The 25,967-nt window shown below is 45.3% G+C and overlaps 1 protein-coding gene across 1 annotated transcript in view; it reads left to right on the forward strand.

The window, feature by feature from the left end:
* The window catches only part of PARD6G (par-6 family cell polarity regulator gamma), a 73,333-nt gene that overhangs the window by 25,673 nt on the left and 21,693 nt on the right, over nucleotides 1-25,967 (forward strand). Inside the window, exon 2 of the mRNA XM_065935104.1 lies at nucleotides 12,372-12,594. Coding sequence (XP_065791176.1) covers nucleotides 12,372-12,594 — 223 coding nt within the window. The remainder of the gene's footprint in view (nucleotides 1-12,371; nucleotides 12,595-25,967) is intronic.

Genomic DNA, 25,967 nt, shown 5'->3' on the forward strand with positions numbered 1-25,967 from the left:
GAGTTATTCTGCATGAGAGATCTGTCTGTTCTCTCCCAATTACTGTTCAGCCATTTATTATGTCATTATGGACATGTGGACATTTATTTTGTACATTGAGTTTAATCCAGTACCATTACTGATTTTGTTCTTCATACTATTCCAGCTTCAGCAATTAGGAGCTTTTTGGTTGGTTCCTATTTCTCTTTGACATACCCCCATGATTAGGTGTTTTGTTTTTAGCACTTTCTTACTGTCTGGTATTATAAAATTTCCCAGGCTCATCTTGTGTATTCTGTATACCATTCTTCAAGGAGTTTCCTGGGTGTTAGGTATGATTGTTACTACTGGGATGCTTATGATCCTTCTTAATTCCTTAAGCTCAATAGAAATGTTTCCCCTTTCATTCCTAATTTTAGTACTCCAAATCTTTTCTTCTTGACCCCCCCTACCTAAAATTTGTCAATTTTGTTGATCTTTGATCTTTTCAAAGAACCTATTTTTGCTTTTGTTATTTTCTATATTTGTTCTATTCTCTATCACATTCTGTTCTAATGTTTATAATTTCTTACTTTCTACTTGCATTGGATTACTTTTGTGCTTTTTTAGTTTCTAATGATGGTAGTTTTCAAAACTATGGTTTTCCAGTAGTCATGTATGGATGTTTGAGTTGGACTATAAAGAAAGCTGAGCACTGATGAATTGATGCTTTTGAACTATGGTGTAGGAGAAGACTCTTGAGAGTCCCTTGGACTATAGGGAGATCATGCCCATCAATCCTCAAAGAAATCAGTCCTGAATTTTCATTGAAAGGACTGATGCTGAAGCTGAAACTTCAATACTTCGGCCACCTGATGCAAAGAACTGACTCATTTAAAGACTCTGATGCTGGGAAATTGAATGCAGGAGGAGAAGGGGACAACAGAGGATGAGATGGTTGGGTGGCTTCACCAATGTGATGGACATGAGTTTGAGCAAGCTCTGGGAGTTGGTGATGGACAGGGAAGCCTGGCATGCTGCAATCCATGGGGTTGCAAAGAGTTGGACAGATTGAGTGACTGAACTGAGTGGTGGTAGTTTAGGTTATTGTTTTCAGATCTTTCTTTTTCTTTCACTATGGCTATTTATAGCTGTGAATCTCCTCTAAGCACTTGTGTTAGCCAAGTCCCATAAATTTTTGTATGGTGTGTTTTCATTTTCTTTAATCTCTCTGTGTTTGCTAATCTCCATTGTGATTTATTCTTTAACCCATTGGTTATTTATTGAGTGTGTTGTTTAATTTCCTCATATTTGTGAATTTCCCCAATTTCCTTCCATTGTTGATTTCTAATTTCATTCCATTGTGGTTGGAATTATGCATATTTTGTATTATTTCTGTCCTTTCAAATTTATTAAGGCTTGTTTTAGGGTCTAAAATATGATCTATCTTGGAGAATGTTCCATGTGACAGATTTGCCTAGCTTTTGTTTATTTGGGAATGTCTCATTTTTCCTTCATTTTGAAGGATAGTTTTGCTGGATATAGAATTCTTGGTTGATTTTCTTTTCCATCCACAACTTGGAACATGTCATTCTGCAGCATTTTAGCCTCTGTGGTTTCTGATGAGAGAAGACAATTGTTAATTTATTGAGGATCATTTGTACACAACAAATTGTTATTCTCTTGCTGCTTACAAGATTTTCTCTTTGGCTTTGGGTTTTGATAGTTTGACTATAATGCATCTAAATATGGGCCTGAGATGATCCTACTTATAATTTGTTGAACTTTTGGATATATAAATAAAACTTTGATCAGATCTGGGAAGTTTTTTACCAGTGTCTCTTCAAATATCCTTTAGCCTTTATTTCTCTCAGTCTCCTCTAGGCCTTCCAGATGTGTTTCTTGGTATGCTTGGTAGTATGGCACAAACAGTACATCTCTAAGACTGTTCATTTTCCTTCATTTCTTTTTCTTTTCTGCTTCTCAGACTGGATACTCTCAATTGACCTATCTTCAAGTTTGCTGATTCTTTCTCGCCATGTCTAATCTACTGTAGAGATTAGGGAATTTTTCATTTCAGTTATAATTTTCAACTCTAGAATTTCTAGTTGGTTCTTTTCAAACAAAAGATTTTCATTTCTATTATTCTCTATTGGTGAGACATCATTTTATGGTTTCATTTAGTTCTTTGTATATGGTTTCCTTTAGTTATTTATAAGTATTTATAATAGTTTATCTAAAAATCTTTGTCTAGTATGTGCAACTTCTGGGCCAGCTCAAGGACAGTTTGCATTGAGTGTTTAACTCTATTTAGACTTTTTTCCCTATTTCTTTGTATATCTCATAATTTTGTTGAAAACTAAATATTTTAAATAATATGATATGATAACTCTGAAAGTCAGATATGATATGATAACTCTGAAAGTCAGACTGTTCCCTCAAAGGTTTGTGGTTGTTGCTACTATTTGTTCAATAACTCTCCTGGGTTAATGCTGTAAAGTGTATTCTTCCTTGTATGTGACCACTGAAGCTCTGCTCATTTAGCTTAAGGGTCATCTGTTGATTGGACAGAGATTTCTTTAAATGATTTGAACCAATAAGTCTCCTGTCCTTTGGGTTATATGTATGTACTGGGGTACATCTTCAGCACTCCAGCAATTTACAGCTTTGCTTTAGCCTTCAATTCCTGATTGCACAGAATCTCACAGTCAGCCAGCTATGAGAGATTACAACATTCTCAGGTCTTTCCTGACCATGCCCACAGTCCTGCACATGCATGTGCACTTATATATTTCCAGGAATATATCAGAGCTTATCAAAGCCTTCTTCGGACAACTCATTCCCCAGCATTTCAAAAATATTCCTCTATTTTTCTATTGTAGTAAAATACACATAATATAAAATTTACCATCTTAGCCATTTTAGGGGTACAGTTTAATGGTGTTAATGTATTCACATTGTTGTGCAGTCATCACACTATTATACTCATAACTTTGCATCTTGTTAAATTCAAACTCTGTACTCGTTATAGCCTTCCCAGGTGGCACTACTGGTAAAGAATCTGCCTGCCAGTGCAGGAGCCTCAGGAGACACGGGTTAGATCCCTGGGTTGAGAAGATCCCCTGGAGAAGGGCATGGCAACCCACTCCAGTATTCTTGCCTGCAGAATCCCCTGCAGGCTACAGTCCATAGGGTCACAGTCAGGACTGAAGCGACTTAGCATGCATGCATGCATACCCATTAAACAGTAACTTCCAGGGGTTCCCTGCAATCTAGCCATTAGGGCTTTACGCTTCCACTATAGGAGGCATGGGTTTGATCCCTGGTTGGGGAATTTTTTGAGGAACCTCCCTACTGTTTTCTACAGTGGATGTATCAGTTTACATCCCTAACAACAGTGCTCTAGGGTTCCAATTTCCCCATATCCTCACCAACACTTGTTTTCTGCTTTTTTAATATTAGTCATCCTAACAGGTGAGAATCACCAGCATTCCTTTTTATTGTCTTTGTCCTAGCTGGTACCTTGACTCAGGTATTTTTGTGGCAATTCCTATGCTCTATGCAGTAATCTTCATATATTACAACCCCGTAAAGAATTAGCTGTATAGTGAAGTGAAGTGAAGTCTGCTCAGTCATGTCCAATTCTTTGTGACCCCATGGACCATAGTCCATGGAATTCTCCAGACCAGAATACTGGAGTAGGTAGCCTTTCCCTTCTCCAGGGGGTCTTCCCAACCCAGGGATTGAACCCAGGTCTCCTGCATTGCAGGCGGATTCGTTACCAGCTGAGCCACAAGGGAAGCCCAAGAATACTGGAGTAAGTAGCCCATTGCTTCTCCAGGGAATCTTCCCAACCCAGGAACTGAACTGGGGTTTCCTGCATTCCAGGCAGATTCTTTACCAACTGAGCTACCAGGAAAGCCAATATATTTTGAAGTTTACGTCTAAGTTTTCTTGTAATAAATGTAGTTTATTACTCCAGGGGCTGTAGACTACCAGGCTCCTCCATCCATGGGATTTTTCAGGCAAGAATACTGGAGTGGGTTGCCATTTCCTTCTCCAGAAGATCTTCCTGACCCAAGAATTGAACCCAGGTCTCCTGCATTATAGGCAGATGCTTTACCATCTGAGTCACCAGGGAAGTCCCTAATAAATGTAGTTAGAAAAGATAATTTCTGGGGATTTCCCTGGTGGTCCAGGGAATAAGACTCAGAGCTCCCAATGCAGGTGGCCTGGATTCAATCCCTGGTCAAGGAACAAGACCCCACATGCAGCAACGAAGACTGAGCATGCTACAACTAAGACCCAACACAACCAAATAAATAAAGATTTTTTAAAAAAAAATAATAATTTCTATCACATTGTAAAAATTCCATTTAAAAATGAAACTTGTACCATATAATCTTTATTCATTAAACAATTGCTGCTGATTGTTCTTAACAAATGTCCTGAGGAAAGGGCTTTTCCCAACAAGTGAGTTCTGACTCAAGTCAAATAAAGACAAACCCTGTGAACAGGGCTTTTCTAGGGACCTGTGAGACAGGTTTAATGATGACAGCTCTATGCATATGGGGCTCTGTGGTGAGCTCCCAGTTCTGGCCCCTGTAAAATTATTAGGCTGCTGGTTTTCAAAGCTGAGGAACAGAGGACAGGAAGTTAAAACACCATAAAGCTTGCCATTCTGAGATTCAGCTACTTTTCTGGAATAAACACACCTTGCATTGTTGCTTCCAAACCTTTGATTAATTTCCAGAATTCTCAAAAAGTTGGATTTTTTTACTCTCTTTGCCAGTGCTCTCATTGCTTTTAGGGAGGAGCAGCTTTTTGCTGATCATTACACCACTGTTTTAGATATACTTCAAGGTTAACTTTTAGGGCAACAAATAACTTGTGTTTCCCAAGTTCTTAGATTTATTGGGTTTCTACCACTCTTTTTGCCTCCTTGCTTCTTGACCAAGGAAAAGCTTCTCAGTGACAAAGAATTTTATCAGAAACATAGTTTACTTAATAGCATATTATGTTTGCAGCAACTGAGTTCTAGGTATTATTCATTCAACAAGCATTTGTCAGAAGTATCCCTTCTTCCTGAAGGAAAAGAGTGTCAAAATAGATAAGATAGATATAGATAGATAAATCTTTGTTTTGAAATTATAATGGTCATTTTATTACTTATTTAATATTTTAAAGGAAATAAAAGTGAGTTTCATTTAAAGACTCATTCACTTTTGCTCACTGACTTCCTTATTTCATTTGAGATAACTAAAAATTTTACAGAAGTGAACTCCACCCTCCCCTGCCATTTTTACTATTCTATTGTAGGAATAACAGGTATGGTCAGCTGTACAATTCAATAAATATTATCAAGATAATAATGGAATAACAATTTATTTATCTGGAAGCAAATAAGGAGTTGTTACATCTGTGAATTTCCCAATAATTAATGATGTTAGTTTGGGGGAAATGCTTGATTCTTTCTTTTTATTTACTTATTTTCAAAATAGTAGGTTGGGACTTCCCTGGTGGTACAGTGGATAAGAATCCACCTGCCAGTGCAGGGCACATGGGTTCAATCCCTGGTCCAGGAAGACTCCACATGCCACAGAGCAATTGAGCCTGTACACCATGACTACTGAACACTCAACTACTCGACTACTGACTACCGTACTCTCAACAAGAGAAACAACTGCAATGAGAAGCCCACGCACCACAACACAGAATAACCCCCACTCACAGCAACTAAAGAAAGCCCACACAGTAATGAAGACCCAGCACAGCCATAATTTAAAAAAAAAAAAAATTAGTAGGTTGGTTCCTAGGAAACTTCTAGAAATTATCATCCTTATCAATGATAAACACACAAATGATCCACTGTTGGGAGATTTTTCAAACTACTTCCTGAGTCCTTTTGATATGACCCTAATAGTCTTTGATAATTCCTTGCCTCTTAGAAGGATGAGATTCATAGGCTCATACAAATTTCTTGACTAATATCTAGAATTAGCCAGTTTGATAAGGAACCCTAGATCTTTTTTGAAAAATTGTGTTAGAATACACAGAACAAAATACACAAAGCTAATGGAGGTGATGGAATTCCAGCTGAGTTATTTCAAATCCTAAAAGATGATGCTGTGAAAGTGCTGCACTCAATATGCCTGCAAATTTGGAAAACTTAGCAGTGGCCACAGCCCTGGAAAACGTCAGTTTTCATCCCAATCCCAAAGAAAGGCAATGCCAAAGAATGCTCCAACTACTGCACATTTGCACTCATCTCACACGCTAGTAAAATAATGCTCAAAATTCTCCAAGCCAGGCTTCAACAGTATGTGAACCATGAACTTCAGGTGTTCAAGCTGGTTTTAGAAAAGGCAGAGGAACCAGAGATCAAATTGCCAACATCCGTTGGATCATCAAAAAAGCAAGAGAGTTCCAAAAAAACATCTATTCTGCTTTATTGACTATGCCAAAGCCTTTGACTGTGTGGATCACAACAAACTGTGGAAAATTCTGAAAGAGATGGGAATACCAGACGACCTGACCTGCCTCCTGAGAAATCTGAATGCAGGTCAGGAAGCAACAGTTAGAACTGGACATGGAACAACAGACTGGTTCCAAATTGGGAAAGGAGTACATCAAGGCTGTATATTGTCACCTGCTTATTTAACTAATATGCAGAGTATATCATGAGAAACGCTGGGCTGGAGGAAGCCCAAGCTGGAATCAAGATTGCGAGGAGAAATATCAATAACCTCAGATATGCAAATGACACCACCCTTAAGGCAGAAAGTGAAGAAGAACTAAAGAGCCTCTTGATGAGAGTGAAAGAGGAGAGTGAAAAAGTTGGCTTAAAGCTTTGTTGAATTCAGAAAACTAAGATCATGGCATCTGGTCCCACCACTTCATGGCAAATAGATGGGGAAAGAGTGGAAACAGTGACAGACTTTATTTTCTTGGGCTCCAAAATCACTGCAGATGGTGATTGTAGCCATGAAATTAAAAGACGCTTACTCCTTGAAAGAAAAGTTATGACCAACCTAGACAGCATATTAAAAAGCAGAGACATTACCTTGCAGACAAAGGTCCATCTAGTCAAGGTTATGGTTTTTCCAGTAATCTTGTATGGATGTGGAGCTGGACTATATAGGAAGCTGAGCATCAAGGAATTGATGCTTTTGAACTATGGTGTTGGAGAAGACTCTTGAGAGTCCCTTGGACTGCAAGGAGATCCAACCAGTCCATCCTAAAGGAAATCAGTCCTGAATATTCATTGGAAGGACTGATGCTGAAGCTGAAACTTCAATACTTTGACCACATGATGTGAAGAACTGACTCATTTGAAAAGACCCTGATGCTGGGAAAGATTGAAGGTGGGAGGAGAAGGGGATGACAAAGGATGAGATGGTTGAATGGCATCACTGACTCAATGGACATGAGTTTGAGTAAACTCAGGAGCTGGTGATGGTCAGGAAGGCCTGGCATGCTGCAGTCCATGGGGTTGCAAAGAGTCAGACATGACTAAGTGACTGAACTGAACTGAACTGGAGTTGATTTAAAGTATGGGGGTGTGGAGTGTGTGTAGGTTACATTCAAATATTGCAGCATTTTATGCAAGGCACTTGACCTTCTTAGGATTCTGCTGGAACAAAGGTAGGACTGTGCTCACCACTTTTCAAAGCCTTTTTACTCTGTGGATGGTGTCCTCTGATGAATAAAATTAAGTTTTTAAGAATTCTAGTGTCTTTTTTTTTAATCTTGTTACCTGTGCCTTTGGTGTCATATCAAGAAATCATCACCAAACTCAGTGTCCTGAAACTTTCGCCCTATGTTTTTGCCCAAGAATTTTATAGTTTTATGTCTTATATTTAGGCCATGAATCCATTTTGAGTTAATTTTTTATAATGGTGTTAGGGAAGGGTCCATCTTCAATATGACAAAACCATTTTATTTTTTAATTTTATATTTTTACTTTTGCATTAGATCAGATCACACAAGTTTCCTCTGAAGGAATTAGCTGGCACAATTCATTGCCATATAATTCTTGGTATAATTACAAGAAATTGAAAAGGTGAGTGGCTTTAATGACTGGGCAGTAAATCTTCCAAGTCACATACTTTCCAAATCTGTTTTCAGCAAACTTGAATGTGGTCCTAACTGAACTGTCGTCTAATAGACGGTTGAAATAATTCTAATCTTAGGCTGCTCTATGGATATTTCTGGCACAAGACTTGGTGAGACTCACAAGCTGAGCATCTTTGTGCCTTCAGAGCTCTCACTGCTGTCTCCTGTCACATGAAAGTCCTCTCAGTACCAACACCATGACAATGAGAAGCAGCAGAAGAATCAGTGCTACCCGTGCCACATTTAGCAATCAATACTTCTCATTAAACTAAAGATTTTTATAATGTTTACTTTGGAAGACTAATAATCATTTGTCAAATCTTATAACTATGTTCTAGTTTGATTTAATAATTGCAAAGACTCAATCTAGAAACTTTACTGTAAAAATCTTTTTTTACATTACTTGATTTATAAATGTGATAAAATACACATGCATAAAATTTACTATCTCAGCCATTTTTTAGTGTATAGTTTGAAGTGAAGTGAAGTGAAAGTCGCTCAATCACGTCGACTCTCTGCGACCCCATGGACTGTAATCGGCCAGGCCCCTCTGTCCTGGAATTCTCCAGGCCAGAATACTGGAGTGGGTAGCCGTTCCCTTCTCCAGGGGATCTTCCCAGCCCAGGGATGAACCCAGGTCTCCCACATTGCAGGTGGATTCTTTACCAGCTGAGCCACCAGGGAAACTGACTATACAGTTTAGTAGTGTTAATTACATTCACATTGTTGTGCATCTACTCAGGAACACTTTCCATTTTTTCAAAACTAAAACTCTATACCCAATAGAAACAACTTTGAAATATTTTCACAAAGAGAGACTTATGGCCTCAGGGGTAATTTTTAACTTCAATTTATCTAATTTTGTTGTAGAGAAGAGTTATAGGGTAACCAAGCATAAATTAATAGGATAAAATATCGGTATTAAGTTCTCTTGGCAGTGCAATGGAAACCAGAGATCAAAGAGAAAAAAGAACTTTGTTGGATTTTTTTATTGTTATAAAAGAGCTCGTTCATTCTATTTTAAAATGAATGATGGTAGTATCAAATGACTATGACATTTAGATTTCATTGACTATATTTAAAAGATCATATGATAAAATATTTATTTTTAAATAAAATATTTACAGCATGCTGGAAATTAGGGCTTCCCTGGTGGCTCAAACAGTAAAGAATCCACCTGCAGTGCGGAAGACCTGGGTTCTACTCCTGGGTTACGGAGATCCCCTGGAGGAAGGCATGGCAACCCACTCCAGTATTCTTGCCTGGAGAATCCCCTGGACAGAGAAGCATGGTAGGCTACAGTCCATGGGGTCACAAAAAGTCAGACATGACTGAGTGACTGAGCACAGCACAGCTGGGAATTATATCCTTTGCAACTATTTGTTTTTATTATGAAAAATTCAGATGCCAACTTAAAGGTGTATTATCCCTTTTATACTGGTAGGTTTTCCAAAATTCTTGACAGGATATGTCACATATGAAGACCACTGCATTAGGGGAGAGGGATCCCTATGGAATACCTGAACCAAAACTGAAATTCACTGGAGACTCACATCCTAAGGTGTTCAGCATCTCACTGTGGACTGTGTCTCCACAACAGGACTCATGAAAGGGTAGCCGCTGAGCTTCACCCTGTCATCTGTTACATTATTCCATAATCAAACCTGTGAAACAGCTACCAATTTCAAGGAAAGTTTTAAGAAAAACTTGTATTACTGTGCCTGACCTAGGTTAGGAAGTAAGTTACACAACTGTATCAAAAGTCTATCTTTCCCACCCAGCACCACAGAGTAAAAGACAAAATGGGAGGAGAAGTTTATAAATCATGTATCTGATAATGAATTATATGTGTGTGTGTGTGTGTATATATATATATAGAAAGAGAGAGAGAGAGAGAAATCTATACATATGTAGAGAGAGAGAAAAAGCGAAAGCACAGCGGTGGCTGCAGGGTCAGGGAGCCAGGAAATGGTAGTTACTGCTTGATGGGAGCAGAGTTTTAGTTTTATAAGGTAAACAGTGAAGGCGGATGATGGTGGTGTTGGTTGTACAGCAGTGTGAATGTATTAATGCCACCGAACTATACACTTAAGAATGGTTAAGATGGTGAATTTTATGTATATTTTGCCACAGTAAAAAAAGTTCAAAAAAAATGCTTTTATCATCTCACATTTCACACTTCTTTTTGCCCAGCTTTGGAACTCATTCGGCATGTGAAGTATAGCCAACATATAGCTGAATTGACAAAGCCAGCCTCTTTATCAAACACAAACCAGACTTGCTTTCTGTCAGGAAAAAGTCAGAATTCATCTGCATTTCCAGTTAACATGTATTTTAAGGAAAAGTACTAAAAGAACTATGAAACAAATTGGATTTCATCTGAGATTAATACCAAGTACAGTCAGGACTATAAAACTGCAGAACTAACCTATCTAATACATGCTGCTTCTCATTACTTAAATTATAAGATGTGGCCTAAGGCTAGTAGTGGGGAGAGGGACAAGATGTCTGATGTCCCTTGGAGGGAAGTGAATGTGTTGTGTCCAGTTTGGGGGAATATTTGACTGAGAATTATAGGTAAAAGTCAAAAATATTCTTACTGGTTTCATTAGATATGATTAAACTCTTCTTGTGTATTTAGTGAAAGTGAGGCAAGTGCTGATAAAAACTAATTGCTCTGGAAATTAGCATATGTGAGATATCAAACAGGAAAGATGATGGGTGACTGTTATTGAAATAAACATCATGATGTGACTGGATAACTGATTATGAAAGAAATCACATTAAACTTGTGTTGTCTGCTTGATCTCGTGTCTTGAAAAGTTTTGCCAGCCCAGGATGTCTCCCTGTGTGTAAGAGGGGGTGTGCCTTGCTCCCTGGCAGCCTGGCAGCCTGCTCATGTGTGCATGCTTGGAGAAAATATTGAGATGTAATGGGGAGAGGGCAAAGGGATAGAGGAGAGCATGCCGCTGGACCTCAGCGTGTGGAGCAGTCTTTAGTTTAATTAGCCACTGAAGGTGGCTTTTCCCAAACTTGAAAATTTTTATTCCAGGGGCAATGAAGAATGGTGTTTTTCCTTTGCTTTTTAAAAGGGAAATGGGATCTGACACTGTTTCTCAGAGATCTGTGTAAGTTGAGGTCTAGAGATATTCCCTTTAAGTCAGTGGTTTTATCTTAATGATTCCCAGAACAGCAGCATCAGCATCTCCTGGGAACTTGTGAAAAATGCACATTCTTGGACTGCGTTCCAAATTAGCCAGTTCCAGAACTCGGAGGTCCTCCATGACTGATGCCTCCCCAAATTTTAGAGCCACTCACACCTGCATGGTTTGAGTTGCATTGCCCTTGTAGTTGACATACTGTCTAGGTGATGTAACTATTAGTTTAATGTAAACATTAGACATTTCATTTTTGTGTGTTTTGGAACCAATGTAATTAGTTTTCAGTTATATAGAAGAACACAGTCTGTCCTGCCTGATGAATAAGTTTCCCTTTTGCCAAGTGAGGAACAACAGTGTGTCCTAAGCCAGCAGCCTCAGGCCAAACAAATAGGCCGTGTCCTTAGATCACTGGACAGGTCAGCCTGCGGGAGGTGACCCAGGGTACGCCTAGCAGGTGGGCTGGAGGTCTGCAGGCAACACTGTGAGCATTTGAGCCAGAGCCAGAGGCTGACAGGAAAGAGGTGGGCCCGGCATGTTTCCCATAGCAGGGCAGTGAGCTGCATCTTTTTTAAAGGGACCTGCTTTGTCTTTTTAGCCAGAAGCCATGCTCCTGCCTCCCAGAGGTTTGTGAGGCATGGTTTTTACCAGGTTCTTTTCTTCTTTCAATTTTGCTGCCACTTCTGATCCTTTTGAAGTGCAGCCATTTGGTGTTTTTAAAATGCAAATCATATCCAGTCATTTCCTTCCTTAATATTAAAACTGCCCAGGACTTCCCATTCCCCTTAGGGGAGAGTTCAGAAGTTGCAGCTGGCCTTTGCTTCACTCCCACCTCTGAGTGTTTGATGGCTGTCCCGGGCTGTGCAGATACTGTGCCCCAGCCTGGGGATGCCCCAGGATCCCCAGTGAGGCAGGGGCCGCCACCCTACAGCCTGAGCTGCGCACCTCTCCTGGGGTCCACAGGACAAGGGTCCATGCGCATGAACCGTTCCCCCATGCTGCCGTCTCCCTTCTCTCGTGGGCTCCACGAGGACTGGGGTGCTGATGCAGCTATGTCCATGCCTCCGGTAGGCCCAGTCATGACGCCTCATCTCCGATGCCCATCCCTGCTGTTCACGCGCCCTCTATGTTTCCTCCTAGTTTGGAGCTGAGTTCCGAAGGTTCTCTCTGGACCGCCAGAAGCCTGGGAGGTTTGAAGACTTCTACAAGCTCGTCGTGCACACCCACCACATCACCAACACCGAGGTGACCATCGGCTATGCAGACGTGCATGGTGACCTGCTGCCCATCAACAACGATGACAACTTCTGCAAGGCCGTCTCCAGCGCAAACCCCCTACTCAGGGTTTTCATCCAGAAACGAGGTACTCAAGAGGCTGAGCCCATGCTCCTGCTTGGCGCTCATTTAAAAAATAAATACACTTTCCAATTTTGTCTGTCATTTCAGAACCATGTTACTCTGATTTCTTTTTATAATTTACTTTTTAATTGGAGGAAAATTGCTTTACAATGCTGTGTGGTTCCTGCCATACAAGAACACAAATTTTATATATATATATATATCTCCCCTCGTCTTGAGCCTCCCTCCCCTCCTCGCATTCCACTTACTCTGTTTTCTAGCCTTTGATGAGAGACTGAAGAAATTAAGATCGATTTGGTCAACATTAATTTCTTAGAAAATATTCTTAACAATATTTAAACTGCATTTTCCACCTGAAATTGTGTTGACTCATGATTTTTAAATACTGAGGAAAAATGACATCGATATTTTCAGTTTTTAACTGGAGTCATTAGCCTGTAACCCAAGAATTAAAGTAAAGGTTCTTAGTATATGTTTTCCACTGTCTTTTTAGCGTTGGAAAAAAAATGTAAGCTTTAGATTATAACTTTGGTTGGTTTTTAGCTCTGAAGGCCTGTAACAGCAGTGTAATTTATGTGAAAATAAATCGCTAACACAGGTTAATGGTTGAGGTGGGGGCATTCCAGTGGATTTACTCCTCAGAGCGGCACATTAGACTTGTTTTCTTGTCTCTGGACTTGGGAGAACCTTAACAACTCTAAATACAGTCCAGAAGAGAAGGACACTAGAAGGGGAGGCCTGGTGTGGGGAAAGGGCGCTTTCCAATTCCCATGTGGTGACTGTCCCTCCTTCCCTGAGGGGCCTCTGCGCCACCCTGGGGGAGCAGTGTGGTGGGCGGGGGCACCTGCTCACCGTGTTGGCTTCTGCGGACTCCACCGTCTGGGGAGGAGGGAGACTGGCTTTCGACCATGGGGCTGTGGGCTCTTCCCGGGGACCGGAAGCAGCAGCAGTGCGCGGGCGGAAGGCCCTCCGGGACGCAGCCCAGAGTTGCTGGCGTGGGGCCAGGGAACTGGTTCTCTCTCCTCCACCTGAGTGCCTGCTTGACTGACAGTGTTCTTACATCGCTCGCCACCAGTTGTCCTGTGGCGAGAGGGCCACACATGCAGAGCGCGCTGAGCGTCGGCCAGGGCTGGTCTCCTGTGTGCGGTGTTGGAGGGGACGTGGAGGAGGGCCCGCAGGGGGGCCGCTGACCTCACCTCTATCTGGTTCTCTGGCACCAGATCAGAAGCGCTGCATCTGCGGCCCTGGCTGAGCCGGGGTGTCCTGCTGCTGGCCCCGAAAAGTCAACACAGCTGCCACTTCCGCACGGTGACGGGGGTGGGGCGGGCGCAGGCACTCCTGTACAGTCGGCGGGGCTTCGGGCCCTCCACGGCCCCTCCTTCTATGTGGCTACACCTGCATCCACTGCCCCTCACGTCTGGGTGCCTGTTCTCCTGCGACCCTCTCAGCCAGGCCTGATGATTAGCCTGCATCCCCGCCATCCTCCCATCACTTTATTCTGGCTTCTCCGTGTTGTATCGTCAGTTGCTCCCAGGGCTGGTGTGTGGTCCAGATCCCAGGTCCACAGCTCTGCCGGCCATCCCAGGTCGTGGCGTCATCTCCCGAGGTGCAGAAAGTGAGGTGTGGGTGTGAAGCCGCGCACGTGTGTGGGGAACGGGTCTCTGGGCCGCTGGCACGTGCAGTGGGGTGGGAGGCACTATGGGCGCCCTTGTAACACACCTGTGCGGTCGCCTCACCAGGGGAGGCGGGACGCTGCCCGCGGGGCTCTGCTGCTCGGCATGTGGGCTCATCCTGTCCTTTGTACTTTTGCTTTTTCCCTGGCCTCATGGAAGTGGCCCAAAGATTAACCAGCTGCCTCAGGGCTCTAACCCTCTTGTAAGCGTTTCGAGCGCAGGGGGGCTTCGCCTCCAGCCGCTGCCTTTCTGTTCGGTGACCTCAGGGGGCACACTCACCCCCGCCCCCAGCACTCTCTCAGGGACCCTGACCGCAGGGGGCGCTCACCACCCCCCAGCACTCTCTCACGGCCCAGCGTCCCCTGAGCCTACCGTTCTCACGGATTTTGTGGGGGAGCCCACCTCGGGTTGTTGTCAGACTTCAAGAGGAGAATGTTCCCACGGTGTAGGAAGCCTGGCCCCTCGATTCCGTCGCTATCGCCGGGAGAGACAGGGGTAGCTGCGCTTCTCTGGACGGCAGGCGGGAAGCAGCACCACCCTGATGCCCGCCGTGCTCAGGAAAGGCCCACCAGCCCTGTGATGGGGCCGCCTTCCTGGGGGCCTGAGAGTCCTGGAGGGAACACTCCAACCCCACATCCTTTCCCACAGCATGGGCTCTGAGCTTTGGGTCACAGAAGTGCTATTTCTATGATTTTACTGTAACCACACCTGCTTTGTCATCTACTTCATAACTTTCTGTACATTGATGGTGGATAAACAGATAAACGAAATTCGGTGTATCTGCCCACTAAGGTTTTATTCAGCCATAAGAAGGAGTGAAGTGCTCTGGGGTCCAGCCTGCAGTACAGATGGGAAGGAAGGCCTCGTGTATGAAAGCGGCCTGTGTTGTAGGACTCCACGCACGATCCACCGCGTCGTGTGCGGGTTCTGTTTGTGACCAGTTTATCTGTAACAGTGTTTTCACGGCTATCTGTAGACATGCTCAGGTTGCCAACGCACGTTCCCGCCGAGGCAGAGTAGGCGCTGCTCTGCCTGCCTGTTCAGCTCACACTGTGAACTGTGTGCTTTTCACGGTTTATTTAGTGCCACATTTTCCACATTTTTCTTTTTTTTAATGTATTCAAACACATATAACATAAAATTTAGCAGTGTAGGAGCTTCTCTGTTGATTCAGTGGTAAAGAATCCACTTGCCAATGCCGGCGACACAGGTTGGATCCTGGATCCGGGAAGATCCCACATGCCGCAGAGTCCCCAAGTCCATGTGCCGTAACTACTGAGCCTGCACCTAGAACCAGGGGCGCAACCAGAGAAGCCACCACAATAAGAAGTCTTTACACCACAACAAGAGAGTAGACCCCCATCTCCACAACTAGAGAAAAGCCAGCACAACCATGGAGACTCAGCACAGCCAAATAAACAAATAAAATTATAAAAAGAATAGTTTAGCATTGGGACCATTTAAGTGTTCAGCTCACTAGCATTAAATATGCTCCTGCTGTCGTGCAGGATCATCAGCAGCCACCACCATCCACCCCTGTAACTTCATCTCATAAAACTGAATCACTCTACCTGTTAAACACTGACTCCCCATTTCCTCTACCTCAAACCTGGCAACCACCACTTTTTGCCTCTATGATTTTGACAAATCTGAGTACCTTATATAAGTGATATTAGACTGTATTTGTCCTTCTGTACTGGCTTATTTCAGTGACTGAGCAAAATGCCCTCCAAGCTTCATCCATGCTGTAACCTACGTCGCAATTTACTCTTCCTTTAAGGCTGAATAACGGTTCATTCTATGACTACCACATTTTGCTTTTCCACTCATCAGTTGATGAACATGTGGGTTTCTTCCACGTTAAGCTATTGTGAATAATGCTTCTGTGAGCATGAGCGACAAACAGCTCTTTGAGACCCTGCTTTTAATTCCTGAGTATGAAATTAGAAGTGCAATTGCTAGGTCACATGGTAACTGTATTTTTTATTTTTCTGAGGAAGCCCCATACTGTTTTCCACAGTGGCTGTTCCATTTTACATTCCCACCAACAGGGAATAGGGGTTCTGGTTTCTCCACATGCACACCAACACCTGTTTTCTGATTTGGGGGTAATAGCCATCCTGATAGATATGAGCTGGTAGCTCACTGTAGTTTTGATTAGTGCTTCCCATTATTAGTGATGTTGAGCGTCTTTTCACTTGCTTAATCATCATTCATAGGCCTTCTTTGCAGAAATATCTATTCAAGTCTTTTGCTCATTTTGCACTGGGTGGTTTGTTTCTAGTTGTAGAGTTTTGGTTCTCTCTTTATCTGGATATTAATCCCTCATTCAGATACATTATTTGCAAACATGTCTTCCTGTTCTGAGGGTTGTCTTTTACTCAGTGGACTGTGCCTTTTCTAAGATATAAATTACCTTTGTCTGTGCCACATCTTAGTTGTGGCATGCAGCACATTTAGTTGCAGCATGTGAACTCTTAGTTGTGGCTCCTGGGATCTAGCTCACTGACCAGGGATCAAACCCAGCCCCCCCACGCCCATAGCCCTCACATCTGCAGGTTCCTTTCCTTCTGCATTTACTAGACTTATCCCTCCTCTGTCCAGGGCTGTCTACTGTTACACGCTGTGCAGGTTTTCCCCTTGGCTGGGTAAGAGATGTCACTGTACCTTTCACTTTAAAGCTTTGCCCACTTAAGAATAACAGCAATCCCCAGAATGAAGTACTCACAGTGGAGGAATCCAAATCCGGTCAAAAACCACACCCCCATCCCCGCACACTCCTGTCCTCCCCGGGCCTGTGAGAACAACGGGAGACTGGCCCAAGGTGGAGGGAATGCAGAAGGAGACCAGCAAAGGCACTGGGAGTGTCTCTAATTTCAGCAGAATAAGCAGGAAGTGCAGTCACTTGTCACCACTTCCCCACAAAATAAACCCTCCCAGTACTAGCGACCCCTGTGTTCCTATCATCTATGAGATGGGCCTGTACCCCTCAGGCCCCAGACCACGACTAGAAGAGGGGCCCTAATGAAATTTCAGTGGCTCTCTGCCCCTGTGGTAAGGGGCCTCCCACAGTGCCAGCAGAGGCTTAATAACTTAAGTATACCAACAGATTTACAGCATAATTAGAGGACTTTCAACTATTTGCTTTTCAAATAAACATAAATGTGGGTCATTTGATTGTGTCTGTTAACTGTTCTTGGCATTCTGACATTCTTTTGGGTTCCTAGAATGAGGAAGATACATTTTAAAACTTTTTTGGTTATCAGAAACTGCATGATTAGGGGGTAGGTAGGGAGGTAAGGGTATTTGCTTGTGATGTCACTTAAGTGAGTTGCCAGAAAAAGTAATTAAGGGATGTTCTTAAAAATAAGTTGGTTGCCAATTTGGTTATAGATACTGGCAAAATCTATAATTTCTGCTTTATAAATGCTTTTCTTGGATTCTGCATTAAGTAGTAGGAGGTGTGTTTGGTTTTAGAGTTAGGGGTTTACTGCTGAGCAAGAAGCACTCAGTGGGTGTAACATTTTAAGCTGCCACAACTGAATTTCTATATTTTTTTCCACATTTTATTCTGTTTCCTAAGATACTGCCTAAGGTTTTGAGGCTGTGTGTTGAGGGTAGGGTAAAGATGTAATTTCACTGAACTCACTTCCTCTCTGTACCCACACTTTCCAGAACAGGCGTAGAACCTGCAGGTGAACACCCTCTGCTATGGGAGATGTTTCACAAGACACATTTGCTTTTTTGTCACTGATTTCTAGAAGTTTACATGTTTGGAGAATTTCCTTTTATTTTCTAATTATAAAAAAGGACAAAAACTCTCCCACTGCTCTACCGTGGGAACATGCAGAAAACAAAACGCCTGAACCCCACGTTCACCCTGGAGTGGGAGTGGATGTGGGGGAGAATGTGCTGACGCAGCTCATTAAAAAGCAAACAGAGCCCGAGCCACACATCGTCCAGAAGAGTCCAGGGCTTGTCGTGGGGAGGCTGGCCACTCTGCAGGCACCGTCGGACAGCCAGGGCCACCCCATCTCCTGGACATGCTCCCTTCATCCGTGTCAGTGCGTTTTCCCCTCCAGTTGGTTCTTTGGGACAGAAGGGAGACAGAGCTGGCTGATCCTGTTCTCTGACCGCCCCACAGACACCTTGTGTGTAAACAGTGAGCATTTACACATATGGAATTGAAATCTACTCCTTTCTTACTTACTTGTTAGTCATATATACTTTTCAGTGTTTTCAAGCCCATAGTATATGAATAATTTGGATTCTTTTTAAAATCTTTACACATCACAAATACATCCTAGGTCATTAAATCCTTTGTAAAACATTTGTTTTAAAAACATGTTTTCCTTTACTTTTTTCTGAGATGTCCCTGGTGGTCCAGTATAAGAATCCATCTGCCAATGTAGGGGACACAGGTTCAATACCTGGTCCAGGAAGACCCCACATGCCACAGGCAACTAAAGCCCGTGTGACACAGCTTCTGAGCCTGTGAGCCACAGCTTCTGAGCCCCTGTGCTGCAACTACTGAAGTCCGAGCACCTAAAGCCTGTGCTCCACAACAAGAGACGCCACCATAATGAGAGATCTGTGTACAGCAACGAAGAGTAGCCCCAGCTTGCCACAAATAGAGAGAGCCCTTGCACAGCAACAAAGACCCAGGTCAACCAAAAATTAACTAATTTAAAAAGAAATGTTTAAAAAAATTTTTTTTACTATTTATAACATATTTGTAAAAGAAAATCCAAACAACATGGAAATAACTCCACCACCCTGAGGTGACTACTGTTAGTAGTTTGGTGAGGTGCCTCCAGACCCCTTAGTGTAGATACAACTCGTTGGATACAGTTTTATATAAACAGGGTCATAATACACATACTACATTGATTATTTCAGTCTCGCATCACATTTTTTACTCCTTGTAGATTATATAGTATTTACCATCTTTTTACCAGACATAGCAATTGTATGAATGTAACAAACTGTGACTAATCCCATATTAATTTAAACTGTTCCAATTTTTCACTATAGTAAACTGTGTTGTACCTTTTATATACATGTCAGATTCAGGATTAATTGGTAGAAATGTTCTTGCTGGATTAAAAGGCATATTTTTAACTAAAGTGTATTTATGCCAGTGAGCCTCTCTTTAGCAGAGCATTAAAATGACATTTGAATTGGGTCTTTTAAAACACACCTTTGAAGACTGCTCTTATGTGGCATGAAAACTCATGAGCTTTGAATTGACCCTCCTGAATGCTGCAGTGAGGCCAGCAAGGGTCTAGTGGTGGTGTGGGGTGAGGGGCTGCCCTCGGCTAGGACAGCACCACTTGGGGCCACCGGGGACTCCAAAAGTCCAGCCTGCCCCCACCACCCCCAACCCCGAGTTCAGGGAGCCCCTCCCAGCCAGGTCTCCCTGGCGGACCTTCAGGACGGGGCTCCTGGGGAGAGACCGTGCAGGGGGGACTGTACCTACTGAAGCTGCGTGCTTCCACAGGGGCCAGAGGGTCGTGGGGCTGAATGTGGTCATGGTGTTGTCTTCCTGTCTGGTCCGAGCGGGTTTGTGACAATTAACACGTGTATTTAAGCTGGTTCTCAGTGAGCATGAGCTCAAGGATTTCCAGTCTGATGGGAAATAAGGCCCAAAAACAGAAGCATGGTTGAGGCTTTCTTTTCATGTTTGAGCTGATAATCCTGGTTGTCAAGCTGCCAGTGTGAGTAGGATTTCTCTTTGTAAAAATCTGTCTAAACAGAAAGCAACAGAGTCCTCTGATAACATAACAGGGCCGTGTTTCTGTTTCCAGAATGAGTTAGGGTTATGTGCCATTGCCCATTTTTAGAAGGGAGAGATTCTTTGGCCTTCTGGAACAGCCCTGCCTGTAGACTTTGCGACTGCACCACCAGCCTCCCCTGTGTGCCTGGCACTGGGGCACCTCCCACAGAGGCAGAGCCCCAGGGCTCACCTAGCATTCAGGCCGGCAAATATGGCTGTTCCTTTCTGGACTTGCTGAGTCTCCAGCGCTGTGGCGAGCAGGTTGGTCCTGTTTGTCCTTTGCGGGGGCGGGTCGTGGGACCACTGTAGCTCCAGAGAGGGGCCAGGTCCCGAAGGCTGTGCAGGTTGTGCCAAGGCTGATGCAAAACCATGGAGAGGTTTAAGCAGATGCTCTGTGAACTGATGAAGTGTCCTTGTTTATACAGTGGCTGGTTAAAACAGAAATTTCCCTGGTAGTGCAGTGGATAAGAATCTGCCTGCCAATGCAGGAGACGTGGGCTTGATTCTTGGTCCAGGAAGATCCCACGTGCCATGGAGCAACTAAGGGCGAGAGCCACAACTACTGAGCTTTGTGTCACAGCTACTGAAGCACAGGCACCCTGGAACTCACATGCTGCGACTGCTGTGCCCACGCACTAGAGCCTGTGCTCCACAGCAGGGGAAGCCATCCCCATGAGAAGTCCCTGCATCGAAACACAGCAAGAAAAACGCTAAGCAAAACAGCGAAGACCCAGAGCAGAAAAAAATAAAACAGTGGCTGGCTAAAACATCTTTTGTGTAGGTGAGAAATAGTTGATGAATATTAATCTGAAATGTTTAAAGATCTTAAGCATTTTGCATTTGATGCATTTTTGCTGGAGAAAAGCCCCAGGATACTGGAAACTTAAGTCTTCTTTCTTACCCATCTAGTCTACAACCTGCCTGTGTTCTCACGGTCAGTGAGCTGAGGAAGCTGTTTTCATTCCTGTTAGTAACCGCTTTGAATCCAATTAAATGCCATTCCATTTGGAGGGAAATCTTTCAGGGAGAGAATGAAGACAGCTGGAGGAGAACCTGCACTTGGTGTGGGCTCTGTAGGAGCCCCCAGGGAGAAGGCTGCACCCCGGAGCATCTCCCGTGAAAGCGCCCCACACAGAGACACTAAGGGTGCTCTTGTGACAGGCCCCTTTAGCTCTGTGTGGCTTCTCATGGCAGAGGTCAGCTGTGGAGACCGGAGGCAGGTGGAAATCCAGGGGGTGTGTCTTCAGCCCCGTCTCCATGGTGATCCAGCCTCAGTGGGGCTCACCAGCGGGGAGGAGGGAACCATTGTGAACACGCAATGAAAGGAAGGCTGAGAGAAGGAAGCCCTGCTTTCAAAGAGTGGCCCCAAGCCCGGGATGAAGCCGCTCTGCGCCACCTTCCTCTGGCCCGAGCTCACAGCTCTGGAGATGCTTGGTGCTCCTTTTCACCTTTTCCTTCTCCTTCCTTCCCAAACTCTGGCCTGGCTCCCAGCGCTGCAGACTGTTTCTCAGTCTTCTGCCTGTCTTGCCCCCTCCTCTTTGGCTGCACTGTGCTGGGCTGGCTCCCTGCCCATCACTCCCTCCTGGTTCCACAGCTTAGAGGCAGGACTGGCCCCTGACACACCGCCTGGCCCCGCAGCAACCTCGGGGATCCTCATCACATTCATATTACAGTGCATCAGGGCGTCTCATGTGGGCATCTCACACTGTGGCTTCTGTATGTTTATGTTGTTGCCTGGCTCCATCGCAGCCTGCTTGTTTCCCTTTAACATCCATTCCTGCCTAAGATCCATTGCTGTTACCTGCCTGCTCAGGGAACCCTTAGAAGTAGCTCCCACGTGGTCTGGAGACCACCGGCATCAGCGCCCCAGGGAGGGGAGGGGCTTGTGAGACACATGTCCCAATTGCAGCCAGGACCCCCGGGTGAAGGTCAGAGCTGCTCCTCCAGCACCTCATGTTCATGGCCCCAGAATGCACCTATCCCTTCTACTCTCATAACAAATGCTGGTTTAACAGTTTGTTGTTGACCAAGGACTTTCCAGCTATCATGTGACTCTCACAACAAACCAGGCTATATGATTATTCTCATTTTGTGCATGATGAAACTGAAGCTTCAGAAAAGGTCAAAGCTTCCAAACATAATTCTCAACTGAAGTTGTTTGGAATCTATTTAAAATAGCCCCTGATGAGGGTTTATCTGGCACCTTTCAACAAAGGATGTACAGGGGTGACATCCAGGCGTTTCACTGTGATGGGTATGACATGTGACTATCGGCAGTCAGAGGAAGCCCCAGCCTTAGAAGCTGGAACCGAGGTGGGCCCCCACCTCATGACCGTGTTGTCTTCCTGTCGTCAGGAGAGCCCTTATTTAGAATACAGTCAACTTCAGTGGGACCTCAGTACGAGGTGGTTATCATGGGAATGGCTTACCTGTGCTGGTTTGGAGTCCAGAGATTAACATTTCCATCGTGAACTTTTCTCTTTTCCAGAGACGTAAGCAAGATTTGGATTTCCTCTTGCATAGTGATCTGTCTTCCTGTTTTTGCCCTTTTCTCTGTACTTTCCACCCTCTCTGGTGGGAAAGTGATTCAGCCCAGAGCCGTGTCTCCGTTAGACTCCACCTGCACCCGGGGTCTCATAAACCTGAGCTATCTTGTAGCATTTAACAGGTGCAGGCGGACATTAGGGCGACACTGATGGTTGCCTCTGGAGCTACTCACTCTTGCATTGTCTTCCATGGGGAAACCAGGGCAGGCCATGCCCCCAGCCCATCCTCCACATTCCCCATCTCACGAGAACCACAGAGGGAGGGAGGTGCCCTGGAGAGCTGAGCCTTGTCGGCCTGCAGAGGAGAGTCCTGACACCACCCACATCGAAGGCTGTTTCATTGTGAGAAAGCATAGGTGACATCACACTGACCATTTTACCCGTTTTTGAGCTTGCAGGTCAGAGGCACTCAGCACATTCACATTGATGTGCAAACACCACCCACCTCCTGAACCTTTTCGTCTCCCAGCTGGAACTGCACCCGTTAAAAATAGTGTGTTTTAGTGAGTTAAATCAAATGCTAAAAGTACCTCTGCCCATGTAAGTATAAATCCCTATAAAATGCCCATAGGGCACATTGATAACTGATAAACGTCTACGGTCTTGTTAGAATTTCTAATCCGAGAGATTACACTTTTTCAAACAGTAAATCACTTAGGAAATGTCACTTGCTAGTGGAGTCGTCACAGCTCTGCAGAGATCCCACGACCTCCTGGGGGCTATGTCTGCGGCCGACCCTCCCCCTGGTCCCCATGCACTGGCCACCCTGGCCTGGAGGCCGGCAGTCGGGACTGTGCTTCTTGGACTTCAGCTGCATGTGGAGTCTCAGCAACTCCGGACACGGCAGGGCGTCAGCGGTGACTCAGAGGGTCGAGCGCCCTGACTGGTCTTCCTTTTGCTGGGACCCCACTGAGCTGGCAAGTGCAATCTGTGTCAAGACATGTGTTTGCGTGTTGGGAGTAGAGGCCCATGAGACACAGGGACCCCTCGGCCAACAGCTGTGCTGCCTGTCTGCCTCCCTGCAAACCTTCCTCCTTCCACCTCCCAGACTCAGGAGAGGGGAGTCAGGTGACAGCCAAGCCTGCATGGCTCCCACCTGCGGCTAATAAGCCTTTGACCTTGGAGCCACCCCAGTCTCTTTAAGCATCTTTCAGTGGATGAGATTTCTTTGTGCAGTTGACACTGAAAACACCAGATGCATGTTTCTGATGCTCAGGACCCTCAGCGGGCAGAATCTGAGACTGAGGTTTAGATTCGGGGTTTGTCAGCGTGAAGAAGAGAACCCTGAAACCATCTCTCCAGCAGCTTTCTGGCAGCCCTCATTGTCGAGGTGCGTGGGCACACTTAGCTAGCGCACACTGATAGATCTCCTGCGCTGGTAGAATCAATGGAATCGCCATAATTCAGAAGGTGAGGGGACCCTGCACTGGGTGCAGCAGCTCCCCGGGCTTTGCACGAGGAGGTTTCCAGATCCCGCGGCCCTGGGTCTTCCTCAGGCCCCTTGGGAGATCCCTGCCGACCACACTCTGTCCTGCGGTGCTTCTGAAACTAAAATACGTCTTCCTCACCTTTGTTACTTTTTAAGTCCTCATCCACTGGTGCTGCAGACCAGTCAACCTCGTGTGCTGTGAGCTGCTAGTGTTGCTCTGCAGACACTCTCTGCCAGGCCTCACGGTAACTGACTGGCAGGGGTCCTGGCGTCCCCAGGACGGGGGTGAAGGGAGTTGCAGAGACTGTGTGTGTTTCACTAGGAGTCAGGTGTCAGGTTCAGGTCCTGTTTCTTCCAAAAAGGAGGTGGTTTTGTCATGTGGGCTGCAGGGGCCGGGGAAGACTGCTGGGGCTGCGGAGCCTTACAGGCAAGTCTGGCATCCTCGAGTCCATGGTCTCTCTGAGGGGGCTGGCCTGTCCCTCCTTTACAAAGGACAAACCTGAGTCCCAGAGAGGTCGTGTGACTTCTCAGAGGTTAAGGTGTCTCTGTGTCTCCTCCCACGGCTGGAACTGCAAGTGAAGGAGACTGCGGCTCTCTGGGGCAGTCAGCAGAGGAGCTGGGCACTTGCACAAGCCTGGCCTACAGGCTGCAGTTTCCATGGGCCTAAAGGCGGCATCAGAAAGTGTCCCTGGACAGACCATAAATTCCTCTGGAATGCAAGAAGGACGCACACTGTGGTTCCTGGCTGCCATGGTTTTTCCGTCTTGGATGCCCCTGCTGTCCAGCCCCTCTGCTGACCTGGCTTGTTGCTGGGGTACCAGGCAGCTCTTCAGAAACAGCAGGAAGATGACCTATTCAGCTCTTAAAATCTGGGTCCTCAAGATGTACTGAGGAGAAAATACAGGGTGCAGAATTGTGTGCACACGATGTTACACTGAACAGGGGGTAAGAGTCTGTGTTCATACCTACTCATATCTGCACAGACAGACTCTGGGGTGATTGATAAATGAGCCTCAGGTGGGGGTGGGGAGCAGCTGAGGCTGTGGGGTTTGCTCCTGGGTGATGACCATGCTCTGGAATTAGGCGATGGTGACGGCTGCACAGCTGAATGCACTGTCATCGAGGGCCGCGTCAAACATGGCTCAGCCAGCAGTGAAAGCATCTTCTTGAAGCAGGTGTTTCACTTGACTTTGAGCCTCTGCCACATATATAACATGAGCTGGTCTTTGACTCTGCTCTGGATTCTTGGACTGAGGGCCCCTGTGAAGCTGTGCCTTCTGAAGGGTCTTCAAGGTGTATGGAGTAGAGGACCAGGGGAGGGCTGGCCCGAGTGTGTCCAGGGTCCTGGGTCTGCTCGCAGGCATTCATCCTCAGGGGCTGCTGGTGAGGCACCCGGGTGGCGTGGGCAGCCTTTGCTCATGGAACAGACATCTGCCTGTTGGCATCACACAGTGCCCAGAGGCCTCTGCTGAGAAAGGGCTGCTTCTGTGTGTAGGCCCTCAGCTGGCGTGTGCTGTGAGGCTCACAGTGCCTGGAGGGCACAGAGCCGGGCCAACTGAGGGCAGGGGCGAAGGCCTGTACCTCTCACCCGGCCGCGCTGTGGCACGTCCTTGCCCTCCTCTGCTGTCGGGCCCAGCCGTGGGAATTGCTGAAGGAGTTCTGCTCTAAGTATGGGCTTTCCTGCCAACAGTTATTTTCAGCTGTTTGAATTACAGTTGTCCCCTCTGGTAGCCACTGTAGCGTCCTGTAAATACAGGCTGAATCACAGCCCCAGGCAGGGAGGGTGGACACGTGGATGGCTCCACTCCTCCTGGTAGGGCCAGCGACCCCTGAGGCTTTAAGTGGCTGCTCCGTGGCAAGGGAGCCATCGGACGTGGCTCTTTCTCTCTGATTCAGTCCTGATACTGTTCCCACACCCTCTGCTCTGCAGCTGAACCAGAAGCCCACCATGAG

This window comes from Muntiacus reevesi, chromosome 4, assembly GCF_963930625.1.
Source record: "Muntiacus reevesi chromosome 4, mMunRee1.1, whole genome shotgun sequence".
NCBI lineage: Eukaryota > Metazoa > Chordata > Mammalia > Artiodactyla > Cervidae > Muntiacus > Muntiacus reevesi.